We start from the raw sequence: 17,074 nt of genomic DNA, 5'->3' as shown, positions 1-17,074 counted from the left end.
TCTTTCCAGGAGCAAAGCATGAGACGGTTAGGACAACTGTCCCCCAACTGAGGCTACTGTCCTCTGCCTTCTGTAGTGCTGCCCTTGAAGACCATCCAGGGCTCACACTCCTTCAAGACGAGACCCCCTAGCTTCCCTCCGGACCGGAGCCATTCACCCACCCCTTCTGTGGGAGGGCTGCCTGCTCCAGAGCCCCTCCCAAGGCCAGGGGAGAGGCCTCCAGCCGGCTCCAGCCTCCCTCGGCTGGCCAGCAGCCCATGGACCCCTTTGTGCCCAGCCGGCGCCCACCCACCCTCACCCGCCAGCCGGTTACCAGCCAGCCAGCTAGCAAATGGCTTTCCAGCCGACTCCGGGTCACTAATGAGGGAGCCTATTGAACTCTGGTCGGCTGAGGGACTCAATTAAAAGTTTGCCCTAATTAAGCAGGGTAATTAACAGTGTTGAAATCTCACAGAGTAATTAATCAAGGCATCAGAAGGAATCAATGGGGGAGACCTGCAGCAGCCACAGGGCCCGGTGGAGGGAGGGCGGGAGGGAGGGGACCCACTGCCTCACCTGGGACTTGGGGGGTGCCCCCAAGAGCACCAGAGTGCCTTTCCAGCTCCAGCTGGTTCTCCTGGCTCTGCCCACGGAGGCTTCTGAGCCCAGTGGCCCCTCCCCCAGCACTGAGCCCAGCACCCTCCCCGAGGGCTTCTCCTTGCCCCCCCCCCAGGAGCCCTGAAGGGAGAAGAATGAAAGCCTGGCACGTGGGAGGGGGCGCTAAGGTCCCCCTTTGATGCGGCCCCCTCCTTCCCTCCCAGGCACTGCCTCGGAGCCCCCAACAGAGCCGGTCCTTTTCTCCGGGGGGATCCCTTTGTTCCCCACCCCACCGCCGAAGGAGAGGGGGTTCCCCACTGGTTCTGGGCTCCCCTCAGCCCCCCAGGGAAGCTCGGGGTGGGGGGACAGCTCCCACCCTTGCCTGCTGTGAGGCCCGCGGGCTCAGGGCCACTCTGGATCCTGCCCCTGGGGCGGGGGCGGGGGGGGGGCTCCGATGGGGACCGCCGCTCCTTCTCCTCCGCCGCCTTCTTCCCGGGGATCCTTCGGCGCCTGCCTGCAGCGGAAAAGGCCACCGGGAGCAGGAGCAGCTTTCAAAGGCGCCTTTGAGGGGGGGACGACTTCAAAGACTCCTGCCGGCCGCCCCCACCCAATCCAGCGCCGCGACGAAAGACTGGGCGCGCAGGGGTGGGTGCTCCCCGCCAGCCGGCGTCCCCCCAAACACGCGTGGCCGTGCGCCATCGCCCCCCCGCCCCGTCCGGTTTGCAAAACAGCCCCTTCAGCGCCCACCCACGCCCCCCGTGCGCCGCACCAATTTGCCCACGCGGCGCCGCTCATAGAGCGCCGGGGAAGAGCGACCAGAGACTCCGTGCCTTCCTCGCAGGGCTGTTGTGAGGGCCACGAATTATCCCTTCCATTACGTCGCAGCCGGGCGGGGGGAGGGGGACACGGCCCAGTGAAAGCCCCCCCTCCCCTGCTCTGCCCTGCCTTCAACCGCGGGCCAGGTGGGCAGCTGGGGGGGAGTGAGGCTTCTTCTGGGCTCCCGGGGGCCGGAGACGGCCTGGGTGTCCTTTGAAGGCGCGGGGAAAGTCCGAAGGGGGACCCCGCCTCCGACCAAGGGTCGCGCTCTGCACACGCCCAGAGGGAGGGGGAGGAGGAGGAAGAAGGAGACTCACCTTGGCCGGAGGTCCTCCTCACCCCCCCCCCCTGGAAGTTCTGGTCCAGAAAGGGAAAGGCAGGCGGTGCCACCAGGCCGGCTTCGGGGAGCTGAGGAATAAAGAATGAAAGCCCCCCTCCCCCCGGTCCCTCGGGCGGTCGCCGCCGACACTTCCCGTCAGGGGGGCTTTTCCCCAGCCGCGGGTTCAGAGGCTCTCTCGCTGCCCCCTTCCAGCCGCCCCCCTCCCCCCCCCCAGCACGTTGCCCTCTTCCCCCGCGGGCGTCGGGGGCCGGGTGGGCGCGCGGGTGCCGTCTCCAGCGAGGGATCGCGGCCAGGCCCGGGGGGGGGGGCGGGCGGGGGCGTCTCCGGCGCGGCTGACGTCAGGCAGCCCCTTAAATAGGCGCCGCCGCGGGAGGGGGCCGGCAGTGGCGGGCCGCGGAGCTCGCTCGCTCGCTGGCCCGCCGGCAGCCCCGATGCGCCGCCACCGACGGCCGGGCCAGGCAGCGGGGGCGGGGGCGTCGGGGGCGTCGGGGGCGCGCCGAGGATGGAGGGATGGCGCTTAGCCGGCGGCGGGGGAGGGGGCGGCGGCGGCGGCGCTGGCGGGCGCTGGCGCTGACCTGGCTGCTCTCGCTGTCGGGCACCTACCTGGGCTACAGCCTGCTGCTCCTCTGCTGCGCCCCCGACCCCCCGACCCCGCCCCCCACGGGACCCCCCGCCGCCCCCCGCCCGCCCTGCCCGCCCGCTGCCGCCGCCCGCAAGAAACTTCTGCACCAGGCGCACGCCTGCCCGGCCCCCGCGCCCGCCCCCGCCCCCGCCGCCCCCCCGGCCCCGGCCGCCCCCCCGGCCAAGCGGCTCCCCCGCGCCATCATCGTGGGCGTCAAGAAGGGCGGCACCCGCGCCGTGCTGGAGTTCATCCGCGGACACCCGGCCGTGCGCGCCCTCGGCACCGAGCCCCACTTCTTCGACCGCCACTACCACCGCGGCCTCGACTGGTACAGGTGAGCCCCCCCTCCGGCCCCTCCCCCGCGCCCGCAAGAGGCAGCACTCGGGGGTCGCCCGCCCCCCTCTCCCGCCCGGCGCCTGGCTCGGAAATACACGAAGATACAAGAAGAAGAAGCAGGAGGAGGAAAAAGTTTGGGCGCTGCCCAAACTTCAACCCCCCCTCCCAGTCCCCATCCCTCCCGTAGGGCTCTCCAGCCCTCTTCCCTTCCCGAAATCTCCGCTTCGGGTGGGGGTCGGGGGCTCCCCTCCCAAGCGCGGGAGCCGGTTGCCGAAAGGGGATGCGCGGAAGTCGGGAGCTTCTCCAGGCGGTGCTCGGGCCCCTCTCCGAGGACTCTCCTGCCCGGGCGAGGTCCTCCGGCGCCGCTCCTCCTCCAGGCCGACGGGCGGGCGGCCGTCTCCGCCACTCCCCGAGAGAGCCCTGCGCTCCCCAGGCCGGGCAGGGGGCTCCGTCGGGTGTGTGTGTGTTAGTGCGTCCTATTAAGCGTCGCCGCCCTTGCTCCATCTTGGGAAAAGGGAGCTGCAGGCAGTGTGGGGGGGGGGGCTGCTCTGTGCCTCTGCAGCCCAAGCCCCGCAGCCCCTCGGCTGCCCTCTGACTCTGCCTACATCCCCCTTTGCCCGACAACCAGCCTAGGTGCCCTGGGGGTGGGGTGGGGGACATACAGGGGCTGTTGGAAGAGAACCCTCCCTCCCTCCCTCTGCCTGGCTCCCAGCTCTGCTGGCCCCGGGCGGCTGTCTGCCTGGGAACCTTGCCAAGCTAAGCCCTCCACTTCCCCACCAAAAGAGACCCACACCCAGGATTATCCCGAAGGCTGTTGGTGCCATGCAGGGAAGGAGCTGGGCTCTTGGGGGCGGCGGGGGGGGGGGGGGAGGAGGTGCAACCAGGCCAAGATGCCAGGCAGGCTCTACATGCCCGTGTGTCCCATTTTTTGCTGAACTTGTCGCTTCCTCCTGCCTGCTTGGTAGCAGGGGTCTGGACGGGCCAGGTGCCTTCAGTGGCCAGGCAGCAGGGAAGCCCCTTCCCCTCCAGAGGGGCCAGATGTGGAAGAGCAGCTGTTTGGGCAGCGCCCGGGAAAGGGGTGACTCTCCTCCAGGCCCTGGGCCCCTCAGCCATGTGGGCAGGCTGGCAGGCAGGCAGCCCCCCCTCCCCGAGCCTTGCAGGGAGCAGGGTGAGGGTCTTGGCTCCCTGGGTTGGCTACAAGAGCCCTTTTCTCCTCCATGCAGCTTAGGGGCACCGCACGGCTTGTGGCTTCCGTGAAGGATTGGGGCCTTTGGGGGTCCAACCCTAATGTCCCCTCTTGCCCCACTGTGCCCACAGGCGGCTGATGCCTCGCACCGTGGAGGGGCAGATCACCGTGGAGAAGACCCCCAGCTATTTCGTCACGCGGGAAGCCCCCCAGCGCATCTTCAACATGTCGCGAGAGACCAGGCTGATTGTGGTGGTGCGCAACCCGGTGACCCGGGCCATCTCGGACTACACCCAGACTCTCTCCAAGAAGCCGGACATCCCCACCTTCGAGGGGCTCTCCTTCCTGAACCGCAGCCGGGGCCTGGTGGACGCCTCCTGGAGCGCCATCCGCATCGGCCTCTACGTGCTCCACCTGCAGGGCTGGCTGCGCTTCTTCCCCCTCCGCCAGATGCTCTTTGTCAGCGGGGAGCGGCTCATCACGGACCCCGCGGGGGAGATGGCCAAAGTGCAGGACTTCCTGGGCCTGCCACGCCTCATCACCCAGGAGCAGTTCTACTTCAACAAGACCAAGGGCTTCCCCTGCCTCCAGAGGAGCCCCCAGGGCGGCCCGCCCCGCTGCCTGGGCAAGTCCAAGGGCCGGCCCCACGTGCAGATCGACCCCGAGGCCATCGAGCAGCTGAGGGACTTCTTCCGCCCCTACAACGTCCGGTTCTACGAGACGGTCGGGCAGGACTTCCGCTGGGACTAGAGCCCCCAGGGCCCATTGGGGGTGAGTGAGGGGGGCTCCCTCTTCCAGCGAGGCAGAGGGGAGGGGGCTGCCTCAGTCTCCCCTTTGGCAGAGCGGAAAAGATGCCACCCCCACCCTCTGCTTGGCCAGTGCAAACGCCTCCTGGGGGCCCATTTTCTGCCATGCAATCAGGGCATACGATGCCCAAGGATGGGTTTTATTTTTTAATAATAATAGTATTATAATATAAATATATATATATAAATATATATATAGTCTACCAAGCTCACTGCCTAAGCACAAACCCACACCTGCCTCCTCCCGAACCACCACCTAGATGCTGTTTGGGTCAGCCCCAGACCCCAAGGCTCCACCTCCCTCTGGCCTTGCGTGGTGGCGTGGGGCTTGGCTTGCACGGCTCCTGGGCAGTACGGAGGCCCCTCCCTCTCCCCGGCCTTCCCTCCACCTGTCGCTACTCCTCTGGAGCAAAGCCAGCCTGTCTGTCCAGGAACACCCCCTGCCCAGAGAGGCATTTCTGTCCTGCCAATAAAGCACAGATTTCTGCTGTTACGGGTACTTCAGAGAGAGCCCTCTTCTTGCTCTGGATGTGAATTCCCCCTCCCCTCCCCTCCCCTCCACCCGCACCCCCTGCGGGGGTCTTCCCTGTGTCAGCCCTTAACCCTGCACCTTTAGGGGGGGGCAGAACAAGATTCCCCCCTCCCCCTCCCTTAGTGTTCAGGGGGGGCAACTAACTCACGAGCAGTGCCCTCTCCTTGGATTGGGGGCGGGGGGATCTCTCCAAGCACAGCCCCCTGGCCTGAAGGCGACCAAAGCAAGGCCCGGCCCATGCCTGTCCGGAGTGGCTGGATCTGCCCATGGATGGCCTCTGAGGCCCAGAGCGGGAGATGCCCTCCCAAGCAGCCTCGTCCAAGGCCAGTCAAAAGGCCCAGCCTAAGGGCCGTGGGGCAGCTCTGCCTCTTCTTTGTGGCAGGGGGCAAAACCAGGAGAAGTCCAATGGGTGGGGCCTGCTCACAACGGGATGGGTGGGTGGGTGGGGGTGGGCGCCTTCCCACCGGGCAGCGAGTGCCATGCCTTCAGCGGCTGCTTTAGGGAACAGACTGGGAGAGCTCTGTGCCGGGTGCGCAGCCAGTGGGAATTTATGGCCGTGCTTAATGGGCTGTTTTATAGGTACCCACAGGCCTAATTGAATGTCAAGTGCGGCTCGGAATTGCCTCTGCAGGCGACAGCCTTGCACCTCTGTGCCCGGAGGGGCTGGGCCCAATTGGTCCCTGGATCTCACAGGGTGCCTGCTGGGCAGGGGGCTGCTGCTGTGTCACCCCAGAGGCCATCTAGACAGCCCAGTGTAGCCCGGCCTGCTCCGTCAAGCAGGATGGGCCCCTTGTCTGGTTTCCTTGTGGGGTCTGGTTTCCTGCCTCAGGATCCCTGAGAAGCTTAGGTCTGAGAAGCTGAGGGGGGGACACCCTCCACGCTACTCCCTCTGGGGGGGGGTGGAGGGCCTTGATGGAGCCAGCCTCCTTGTCAGGTTAATGGCTCTGCATGAAAACAAACAAAAGCGGTTCCCCTAATTTATTTGTCCAAAATAGCCCAGAGCAGATGGCTCACTTCCCTCCTCCCTGACGTGTCCCCAGGGACTGCGCCTCCCCCCCCCCTCTGCAGAGCAAGTTTTGCTGCACTTTCAGGAGAGGAGAGCTGCAGCTGTGGCACATGGAAGAGGCCTGGCCAGGATTTCGACCTCCCCACACACATACACACACACACACGCACTGCACTCTTCCTGAGGCTGCCTCTGCTGAAGCAGGGAGGGCTCCCCTAGGAAGCACATGGGCTGCCCCAGCTGTCCCAAAGAGGGCCAGAGCCCACCAGCTGGGGGGGTGGGGGAGGCAGCATCAGGCTCCTGCAGAGCCCCCAGGAGACAGCAGGCTTGTTGGAGGTGAGTCCAGGTGGACTCTTGGGACCGCAGCTCCCTGGAGGTCGCTGCCATGTGGGTCTTTGCCAGGGAGCATGAGAGTGTGCAGGCCTGGTTCCCCCCTGGACAGCCTGCCTGCCTGGCCCCTACGCAGGAGCCTAAGGACGTGAGGGACCCCAGGAGAGCTGGGAAGCTGCCTGTTGGCTGCCGATCTGAGCAAGGAACTCCTTGAATCACCCATCGATTGCTGCAGTCACTCCCAGCAGCAGGGCCTGTCAAAACCTGTGATTTGCCACTCGCATCTAAACCACCCCAGCGAGGAGGCCGCAGCAGTGGCTGCTCCCTCCGGCTTCAAAAAGAGCCCCAGAACAGCCCCCCACCCGCCCACCCCCGGGGTTGGGCAGCTGGTGCTCCACTTAGGATCCAGGCAGCCAGGGAGGGGAGGGCCGATGGTCAGAGCAAGACATGACCTGAACCTGGGACATGCAGCTCAGGCCCCCGGGCCCCAATAGTTCTGCTCTCGTACTGAGACCCTGCTCCAGCCCAGTTGAGAGGCCTCACCCCTGTCAGCAGAGTAAGTCATACATGCTGTATTTGAGGATTAGGGGAAAAGGATTTATTCAGGAACGACCATGCTGGAGAGTGCAGAGGAGAGAGAGAGAGAGAGACAGACAGAGAGAGAGACTGACTACATGGCTGATTAGCAGAGAGAGAGAGAGAGAAGAAGCCGGAAATTGCCCCTAAGGGTAGTAGCCTGGAGGCAGACAAAGAGCAACACTTAGCAGGAGAGAAAGGCCCTGACCCCACTGACCTCTCAGACCTTGCCCAGTCCAGCAACCCTGCCTGCCCGTCACGCCCTGCGACCTGCACCCAGAGGCTGCCCTCCAAGAAGCTGCCGCGCTGCCCGCCCCACCCAGCACGGTGGTCCTGCCCCCTGCACACACACGGGCGTGGGCTGCCCGATGCAGAACGATCGGATCATGAATACAAATTAATGCCATCTCTGCTTCACGCTGGCCCAGCCCGAGTCACCGCTGTGCAGGCGAGATCCCGGCAGGATTTTGCTGAAGCATTAAATGAGCCCGTTCCTGCCTATTGTTTCCCTCAAATTAGCTATTGATTTATACGCGGAACCTCCATTATTCTCCAAGGCACTTTGGAACCCAGCTAAGCCACTTCTCTGAGGGGTTTAGAACTTGGTGAAAGAGGCTGACATTCCGCTAACAAGTTGGGAGGAGCCCACGCGGATCTGCCTAGAGGGGAGGGGGCTGCGTGGCAGGGCAGGCGGGCGACCTTCTGCAAAGCATGCCCTTTCGGTTGCCAAACACAGGACTCTGCCACCCAAGAGAGGGTCTCTGGGTGGGACGGGCACCTCGCAAGGCCCCTCCGGCCTCCCCGAGCAGAAGGGGAGGGCCGCTTCCAAAAGAAGTCCTACCAGCGAACCAGGGGGCTGTTTGGGGAAATGTGAGCAGGATCAGCAGAGGGTGGTCCAGGTGAGCAGAGCCCAGAAGCCCTCACCCTGATGAGGCCGGACCGGCCTGGGCCATCCAGTTCCAGCACCTCCCAGCAAGTGCTCACATCTGCCGGCCTCCCACCTGTTGCAGGGTCTCACAAGGCACCCATGTCGGAAGGGCAAGTGAGCCCATCCAGGAAGGTCATCCCGCTCCTGGGGTGGCTGGAAGCAGGTGTGTGTGTGTGGAGGGGGGGAGTCACAGAGCCACATTAAGGGGAGGGAGTCTCAAGGTACGCCTTCCCGCAAGTACATGACGCTAGATGGGGGCACACCTAAGGGGCTGGCAGCGTCCTCTTCCAGGAGACAGGCAGACCCACACCCCCCTCGCACTGCCTGCAAGGGACGGCAAGGCCAGCACTCCAGGAGGGATGGGCGCCGCTCCCTCCCCGGGGGCTCCCTGGCGGATCTGCCAGCCCTGCTGCTTGGGCGTGTGCGAGCGACAAGATCTCCCTGTTCCAGACCGCCCCCCTTTCTCCTTCCCTCCTTCTTCCGAGGAGCAGTTGCTGATCTCGCTCCCCCTACCCCCCCCCCCCCGCCCCTGTGCCATTGCTCGGCGCTTAGTCACGCCGGCGCCCGAGGGCGAGCAGCCATTCAGGCCTCACTCCGAAAACAAAAGGCAAACGCGCGCGTTGAAGAGGCAATTAAACCCTGGCTGCGGAGGCTGAGGCCGGGCGCGTCCACACAGGCGCGCAGAGACCCGCCAGCCTCCCTGCCTTCGCCGTCGGTCGCCAAGCCGGGCTCTCCCCCGCCCGCCCGCCTCTGGGGGGGGGGGGGAGACGCTTGTCGCGGGAGGCGGCATCTCTGAGCCGAGAGGGAAACGCCGCTTGACAGGGGCCCCCTTGCAGGGCCGGCCCGCAGGATCAGCCTCGGGGAGGAGCGAGATAAGAACCAACTCTTCTTCTTCGTGGCCAGAATCAAGCCCCTCGGTCCGGAAGGTTCCCCTGGGTCCAAACTGCGCTGTCCTGGGCAAAGGGGGCACAGAGGCCCCTGGATGGACGACTGGGGCCCGTGGCCTACCCTGCGGGATGGGCCGCGTGAGTGCTGACGCTAAGCTCCGGGTCTCCGGAAAGGCAGACTAGGCGATAAATAGCTAAAGCCGCACGGGGGCTAGCGGGGGAGAGAGGCAGACATAGCCGAGGAGTCAGAATATCTCTCCCCCCCCCTCCCCCTAAGCAGCCGAGGGGAGGCAAGGCAGAAGGAAGACCCTCTCCCCCCAGGCCTGGCACGGCCACCCGCCTTCCGCCTTCCGCCTTGTCCAGGGTCCTGCGGCTCAGCTCCCCTTCAGCACCAGGGACAGCGCCTTGGGCGCCCGCCGGAAGGGCCGCCGCGGCCCCTCTAGGCTCCTTCCAGAGCCCCCCCCCCCTCCTACCGCGACAGGCTGGGGCCTGGCCTTTGCCCCCCCCCCCTGAGGCGTCTTCCAGGGAAGAGGGGGGCCTTGGCCCAGGCTGCCCCGGCTCGAGGGGTTTCCGTCAGCAGCCCCAGAGCCTTGTGGCTGGCCCAAGGGAGGCAGTCCCGCTGCAGGGACTGAGGCCCATCTCCCTTCCCTTGTGTGCCTGTGCGTGTGTGTGTGTGTAGGGGGGGGGGGGGAAGGAGGGTCCCCAGATTGCACGGAGGCGCCTCTGCAGGGTGTCTCTCTCTGGCTCGAGAACAAACCTTCTGGAGTCTCAGCCAGGCAGAGATTTTTTCCAACGGCAGCTCGAGAAACCGTTGCTGAGCCCTTGTTAGTGAGAAATGTTGAAAGCCGCTAATGGCTGACAGGGTGCCGTGATCTATAATTCATGGCTGCGAACGGCAAGGGCTCCTGCAGGTTTTGAGTCCAATTGATCATTTTTGAGGGGAAGGGAAGACAGAGGAGCGTCCCCGTCTTTCTGCGGACTGCAGGAATCCTCAAATTAGAAGCTGTCTCTCTCTCTGTGTGTTTCTCCCCAGCCAAAGGAGGCTGCTGTAGCGAAGACAACTGGGGCGAGAGGCGATTTTCAAGGTGGGGAGAGCTGTGAAGGGGGCTGCACATTTTGCCAGGAAGTGTTCTGCAAATTTCCGGGATTTCTGTTTCTTCAAGATTTTCTTCTTCGACAAAGGCTCTCAAGAGAGCCCGGAGATGCTGCGCAGATTGCAGCCTCTCCCTCCATTTCTGGCTAAGCTGACAATGCAGAACAGAGAGAATTTTGGGTTTTCTAATGATGCCATTAAATGCGTGAGGAGGAGAGAGCTTCCGCCAAGGCACTTAAAACAGAAACACCTTCGCTGTGGGCTTCAGACAGGAAGGCCAGTCCCAAGGGGACAACCATGGCCAAGGGGAGGGGGACCATGAGCCCACCCCAGACCACCAAAGGAAGAGAGACGCGAGTTCTTCCTGCCTGGGAAGCTAGCCCAAGAGCGGCTGCTTCCCTCTCAGGTGCTGGGAAGATGAAAGGCTCACCCAGCACAAGTTGGCAGCGCTCACGCAAGATTCCTCCTCTTTTTGCCAATGGTGCCGGGCAGTTGGTCTCTCCATAAACCGCCAACCTGGAGAAAGTCCAGAGGTTCAGCCCTTCCTGCTGTACCCAAGGCGGAATGCCACCCTCTCAAGGAGGCCGGCCCTGGCTTCTCCGTGCCCTTCGCCCTCTGCCCGCAGCACCTTCCTCCTAATGCCACAGATGGCAGAGAGAGAGGAAAGGCCTTCCGGGAGCTGCTCCAGGAAGGGGAGAAAGTGCTTCCTTCTGGCCCTCTTATTGCAACGGGGTCTCAGAAGGCAAAAGACACAAACCCACCAGCAGGCCCTTGGCGGTACTGGTGGATTTGCTTATTCCAGAATCCGTCCTTCTCGAGGCAGCCTAAGGTGGGTGGCACACAAAAACTCCCTGGCCAAGGGGGCAAGCAAAGGCCCTCCAACAAGGGGCAGAACCTGACCTTTTGCACTGTTGGGACACTCTGGAGCTCTCTGTGCGATGCCCCTGACTGGAGAGGCTGTAAACAGGAGCTCTTTACCATAGAGTTAGTGAGACAGACAGGCACACTGACCACTCTCACCTTTGATCTCACTGACCTGTCCCTAGAGGGTCATTTCCTGTTTCCTCAGACTCCGTCCTCTTTCTCCTCCATCTCTCCAGCCTGCAACATGATGGCAGGGAGGTGCCTCAAGCATCTCTCTCCATCCAGCTATTTAGATTAGAATAGGAACCTTATATTTACCCCTAAGTACGTAGTATTAAGTGCTTTATTAAATAGTTCTTATATTGGTTAAGTACCACGTTGGTGAACGTGTCTTTGTTATTTTCACTCCACATGGCACTCTGCTAACTTTCAGGATATTAATACTTTACCATTCCTTAATGGGCAAGGGCACCACTGGTCTGAGCACTCACTTGGGAAGGGCCGGACCTTCCTGGCCCTCCCCTCTGAACTGCCACAGTGTGGGGCTTCACAGCTTCCCGTGGCTGTCAGTCAGCTTGCAGGAGTGCCAGATCCCCAGCAGGGAGGGGGAAGGAGCCCCCCAGCAGCCCAAACACCACCACAGTCAAAGTTCCGGAGAGATGCTGCGGAGGAGCGCATGCATGGCCCATGCACAAAGCCTGGACTTTAAACAGTGCAGCACAAAAAGGTGTGCTCAAACTGCTCCCTTCAAGATCACCTTTCCTCTGAGCGTTCTCTTCCCCCACCCCCAGAACCACCAGGATCCTGCTTTACATTTTAATAGGCTCTGCTGAAATAGGAACAATCACCGTCCATTTGGAGCACAGGAGGAAAGCGGAGAGATGAAAGAGCGCCAGCAGGTTCCCTTCATGTCAAGGCTGCCATGTGCCACCCGCAGCATGGCAGGTTCTTTCCTTTCAGAAATGGGGGGGGGGCTTGCAAAATCACCTCCCCTGTCTCCTGGAGGGGGGGCAACACTGGGGAGAGGAGCCAGATCTCCTCTGCCCCCAAACGCCCCCAAGCTTTAGCAAACGTTGTGCATGCACAGATCAGCCTTGCCTGCAGTTGAGCTGCAAACCTCTGGGAGGAAGGGGGACAGGGCAGGGATCATCCCGACAACAGCATCTGACACACACACACACACGCGCGCGCGCGCGCACGCGATCTCAAGGCGTTTTAAAGGAAGGCAGGTGCTCCAGGAGGCCTTGGGAGTTGCTACAATCCCTCTCAGAAGAGCCCCCTCACCTCTGGACTCCTGGAGACCCCCAGGGCCGGTCCGGTCCCAGGAGAGGTGGGAGGATAGCTGGCTCCCTTCCCAGCAGAGAGGGCCAGCCGCCTTTGCGCCTGGAAGACGACGCCAGCCCATTAAGAGCCGCTGCTAAGAGCCTCCTGGCACAGGCCGCCCCGGAGTCTGCCAGCCCTGCCCAGGAAGCTGAGCGGAGAAGCCGCGCCGCCCTTGGGCTGGATTTAGCCCTGACCGCAGAGAGGCATTTACAGAGCAGCCAACACCCTCCACACTGCCACTAATGGGGCCAGAAAGCCATAGGAAGCAGAACTCCGGGGGGGGGGGGAGGGATGGGAGATGAGGAAAAAAGGCCAGAGCCAGAGAGAGAGAGAGAGAGAGAGAGAGACTCTCCCATCAAGAGCCCCCCCCCCCCCCCGCACACAAGAAAAGCACCTTGCCAAGCCCCTCCTCTGCAACTTAACCAAGCAGGACTAAAGCAGACCCTGGACTACTTGTGGCCCCCAGAACAGTGGCAAGGAGGCAGGCAGCCACGCTAGACAGCAGCCCCCGCCGGCCTGGCCTGACTCCACAGGCCTTCCTGGCTCCGGGAGCAGAGCAGGGCCATTCTTGGTCAAGAGGCAGGCGGCCACCCCTCCCTCCCACTGGCAAGAGGCAGCCGAGGAGGGGGTCCCGGGGCCTCCATCTCATCACCTGAGGCCACCCCTCCCCAAAGCAGGAACTCACCACTACCTGCCCACCCACGATGACGCCAATTTTGTGCCCGTGATCCCACCCTCGGGTGCTTCCCTCACGTGCAGGGAGGGGACATGGCCCTGGCACACCTCCTCCCCTAGAAGAGAGATGACCAAAGTTGACCCAAGTTCAAGTCCAGCCAGTCAGCATGAAGAGCCAACAGCTTTGTTCCTGGTAGATGCTTCGGTGCGCATGCCTTGGCCCAGGACGAAGCGTTGTTGGTCTTCAGGGTGCCAGGCGGGACTAAACGTTTGGTCTCCGGCTGCAGGCGGAACACGCGAGAACCCACCCGAACCTCTCCGATTTGCAAGACGCCCTTACTCAGCTCCAGTTAAGGGGCACTTAACTCTTGGGCTCACTTGTGAAGATGTGGCATACACGCAACAATATCAAAAACAAAAGCCCGCCAATCCCACTTTAATTGACCTTTGATGCTCAGCTTAATCCCCCCGCCAGCCAACCAGCAAGCCAAGCCGTTCCCTCCCCCCAGCCTTTAATTTCTCCTAGCAGAGCAGCGGGTGCTGCTGCTGCCTTGGGTGATTCATTCTGTCCCGAGGCGCAGCGCACACAGCGTAATTGCTTTTTAACTTCCTGGAATGTCAGAGTGAGGATTGAAATTTTACGTATCACTCCGCCCCCCCCCCCCGCACACACACAAACCCAACGGTGGCTTTAATAACAACATTGCAGAAAGAGAAGCAGATTTACGGCCGTAGAAAAATGTAATCAAATTTCTAGGCGGAAAGCAATAAGTCCAGACGCTGCTTTTCATTTGGAAGCTGGTTGGATCAATGTGGTTTTCACCTGCGCAGCCCCCAAAATCATGTCTTCCCTTTCCGGGGGCAGGCAGCGGGGGGGGGGAGCAACAAATGCTCTTGCCACCGTAGAAGGGCGACAATGCAAGGACCCCGGGCTCCCCCACAGGGGCTGTCCCCAAAGCAGAAAACCCGGGGTCAGGGGGAGCTCCCTGACAAGTCCAACAGGTCAAGACTCAGCCAGGCGCCTGTTGAGAGGCTGAGGGCCCTGGGACAACGTACCCCAGGAGGATCCCTGCCTCCCCCTGAGCAGACAGTCCCACCAGCCTGCAGGGGCTCTTCCAAGAGGAAGCCACTTCCCTGGGCGGGCGACACCTTTGCCCCTGGAGAACCTCCAACTGCTGGCAGGCGGTCATCACAGGCAAGCGGCAGCTCACAGCCCCCGCCAGCCTTAATAGATAATCCATACCCTTGAAGGAGAGTCTGTCGGCTGCTCAGTGCCAGAGATAAATCACCAAGGAAATATCCAACTCCTCGCCAAGCACCACCTGGGGCTCTGAGGCACATCCGAGGGCAGGAGGCCTGGCGGGCGGAAGTGTGGCTCACCCCAGCCGGGAAGGCTGAATGGCCCAGGCTCCCCGAGGGCACGGCCTGATTTGCTCTGACATCACAGAGGGGCAGGCCAATCAGGGCCTGCAGGCACCTTGAGCCAAAGAAAACGTTTGCTCCTTGAACTCAAGCAGCCCCCCCCCCAGATGCCCTCCCCCTGCAAAGTGGCAGCCACGGAAGCGGCTCTGAAAACGGAGGCCGAGGAGGGAGGGATGCAAGCCCCAGGCCTCTCCCAGCGGCTGTGGGGGAACTCCTTGAGAAGTCCACCCCTTGCGCCAGGCAGCGACTTGGCCACCCACCCCTCCGGATGGTAGGGGGTGCGGAGACCAGGCAGCCGCCTCCCATGGGAAGCTAGAAAACACGAGGGGAGGGGCCGGGTGGGCCAGGCCTGGCAGTCCCGCCTCGCAAGGGCCCCTTCCTCTGTTTTCTTGATAAATAAAAGAAGGAGCCATCAATATTCTATCAGCCAAAGGACTGCAGCGCATTAAAAAATGATGAGGACTCCGTGCCGAATCCCGCCTGCGCCTCTCGCTCTCTGAGCACCGGGGAAGAGGTATTTAAAACCGACGGTTGGCAGCGGCTGACAGTGGTGTTTGTCATGGAGCTGACAAATCGCTTTGAGAAATATTCAGTATGTTTAGCGGCGTTAATTCCATCACCGGCTGCTGCCAACGCGGACGTCGCGTGAGGAGGGGGCCGGGAAACACGGAGGCCGAGGAGGGGGAGTGGGAATGCTCCTGCACAGAGGCCCCCACATTTTGGAAGAGGGTGGGGCTCGCTCGCAGGGGGCTGGAGGGAACCTCCCCTTCCCCCCCCCCCGCAAAACAAAGGGGCTCCCAATCCAACGGCCCAGTCAGGGCCCCCTCTCCACACGGGGGCCTCCCTCCCAGGGCACCCCGGAGTGCATTCGGCTAAGAGCACCACTTTCACTAGCGAGAGGGGGCAGCGGGGGCTGCGTGACCACAAATTGTCAACTGTTGGTCCTTTCCCCATGGAGGAGGAGGAGGAGAAGGAAAAGGAAGTGGGGGGGGATCAATACCCAGCAGGAGGAGAAAATGCTGAGGAAGGAAAAGTGAGAGAGACGCTCATTAGGCCAGAATTTAGGAGGCCGAGGGTGGCCACGACAGCTCTGAACGCTGGATAATTTATGGACGGCTCCTGCCCATCAGGCGGCACAGCACAGATCCTCATTAAGGGCAGCAGACCGAAGGGAGTGTGTGTGTGTGTGTGTGCAGAAGAGGGGCTGGCGTTCCAGGGACCCAAGCTGCCCAGTGATTGTGCCTGGCCCCCTCTCATGCAGAAGGCCCTTCCTGTTGCCCCCCAGCCCCTCCCTTGACAATCCCGTAATCCTGCTTAGTTCCGGCACAGATGCAACAGCTGGGGCCCCCCCTCAGCGGCCTGCCAGGGAGCCACACCCAGTGACCCAGATTTGGGCCTTGCTCCATGGCCCCCACGCTGCCCCCTCTCACTGCCCAAGCCCCACACTTAGGCCCTGCCCCCAAGTGCCTGCTCTGGGACACCAGCAGGCAGAGAGGCCAGTCCAAAAATGAGAAAAATGCCAGCTAATACAACCAAGCATAGAAATAGATTAACTCCAATTTGGTGCAGTCCAAGGCCAGATTAATATAGCTGTAATCCAATCACCTATAAATAAATGGGCTGCTGCTTCAATAGGACATCTGTCACGGCAATTTCCATACAAGGCATACAATAATTGGGGCCCCGGACAGGGGGGGAGGAGGAGGAGGAGGGGCTGAAGAGGAGGGGCTGAAGATGCCCCCTATGGCATCACCCCCGGAGGAAGGGCTGGAGCTCCTAGCCGGGGGAAAGCACTCCCCCATGGCTGCTCTCAGCCGAGCCGCTGACCCTCCAAGTGCCACTCAGGGCCCCACTTCTCCCCACTGAGTCAGGGGGAACATCAGGAGGGCACCAGGCAGGGCGTGGCCCACTGGAGCAAACTGGAGGGGATGTTTGGCAGGACTTGCTGCCTCAGGCCCACCCCTGTGCCCCTGCCTCCTTGGCCTGCCTTCACACTGGTGCTGCTTCTGTGGCACCCCTGCTGGGAGCCTACGGCAGAACTCTGCGCTGGCAGGGAGGGAGGCCGTGTGCTGGAAAGAGAGCAGAGCGCTTCTGGCAGGCAGGAAAGGAATGAGGCTGAAGGAGACTGAAGGAGGCCAGCTTTACCCCTGCCCCAGCCTGCTTGGGGATTCCACTTTCGGCCCCGTGGGGAAAGCAAACCTTCGCTCCGGACCTTGTGGAGGGGCCTTCCCGCAGATGGAGAACTGGGTTTTGCTGCTCACAACGCCGGGTCGCTCCTCCTGGTCAGCGGCTGAATGAAGTGGTGTCTCCGGTCCAAGACACGGAGGAGGACGGCAAGACGGGGACCCCAGCTACGGTCAGGCAAGTCCACGGGTGCAGATGGCAGCCAGCCCTGGCCACGCTCCAGTAGGAGGCCTGGGGGCCCTCCTCACCTGGCGCAAGGGGAGAGCGCCACCTGCTGGTCAGGAAGAGAAAACCAGGAGGAGCCAAGGGGCTTGCCTTCACACACACACACACACACACACACACACACACACACACACACATGCTCACACCCTCTCCCTCCCCCGTAATTGGGCTTAGCAAGCGGGCGATGCTTGGGGCACCTGGCTCCTTTCTTCCCAGGCACAATGTCTGAACGTACCAAGGAAGGAACCCTCCAGGCACAAAACTGACCCAATGCCCAGGCCTGCCTGCAGGAGTGCAAGGCGCCAGGTGGCGGCAGACGCCCGGCTTCTCCAGTCGCCCGCGAAGAA

The 17,074-nt window shown here is 62.6% G+C and overlaps 1 protein-coding gene across 1 annotated transcript; it reads left to right on the top strand.

Moving 5' to 3' along the window:
* Positions 1-2,076: 2,076 nt before the first annotated feature.
* HS3ST2 (heparan sulfate-glucosamine 3-sulfotransferase 2) lies at positions 2,077-5,250 on the top strand. The gene is made up of 2 exons (XM_077316610.1): positions 2,077-2,688; positions 4,008-5,250. The coding sequence occupies exons 1-2, from the start codon at positions 2,243-2,245 to the stop codon at positions 4,624-4,626; spliced, it is 1,065 nt and encodes a 354-aa protein (XP_077172725.1). The 5' UTR covers positions 2,077-2,242; the 3' UTR covers positions 4,627-5,250.
* The last annotated feature ends 11,824 nt before the right edge of the window (positions 5,251-17,074 follow it).

Source organism: Paroedura picta, chromosome 17, assembly GCF_049243985.1.
Source record: "Paroedura picta isolate Pp20150507F chromosome 17, Ppicta_v3.0, whole genome shotgun sequence".
In the NCBI taxonomy this organism is placed as follows: domain Eukaryota; kingdom Metazoa; phylum Chordata; class Lepidosauria; order Squamata; family Gekkonidae; genus Paroedura; species Paroedura picta.
Note: the sequence above shows the minus strand (reverse complement) of the source record. Positions and strands in the feature narration are given on the sequence as shown.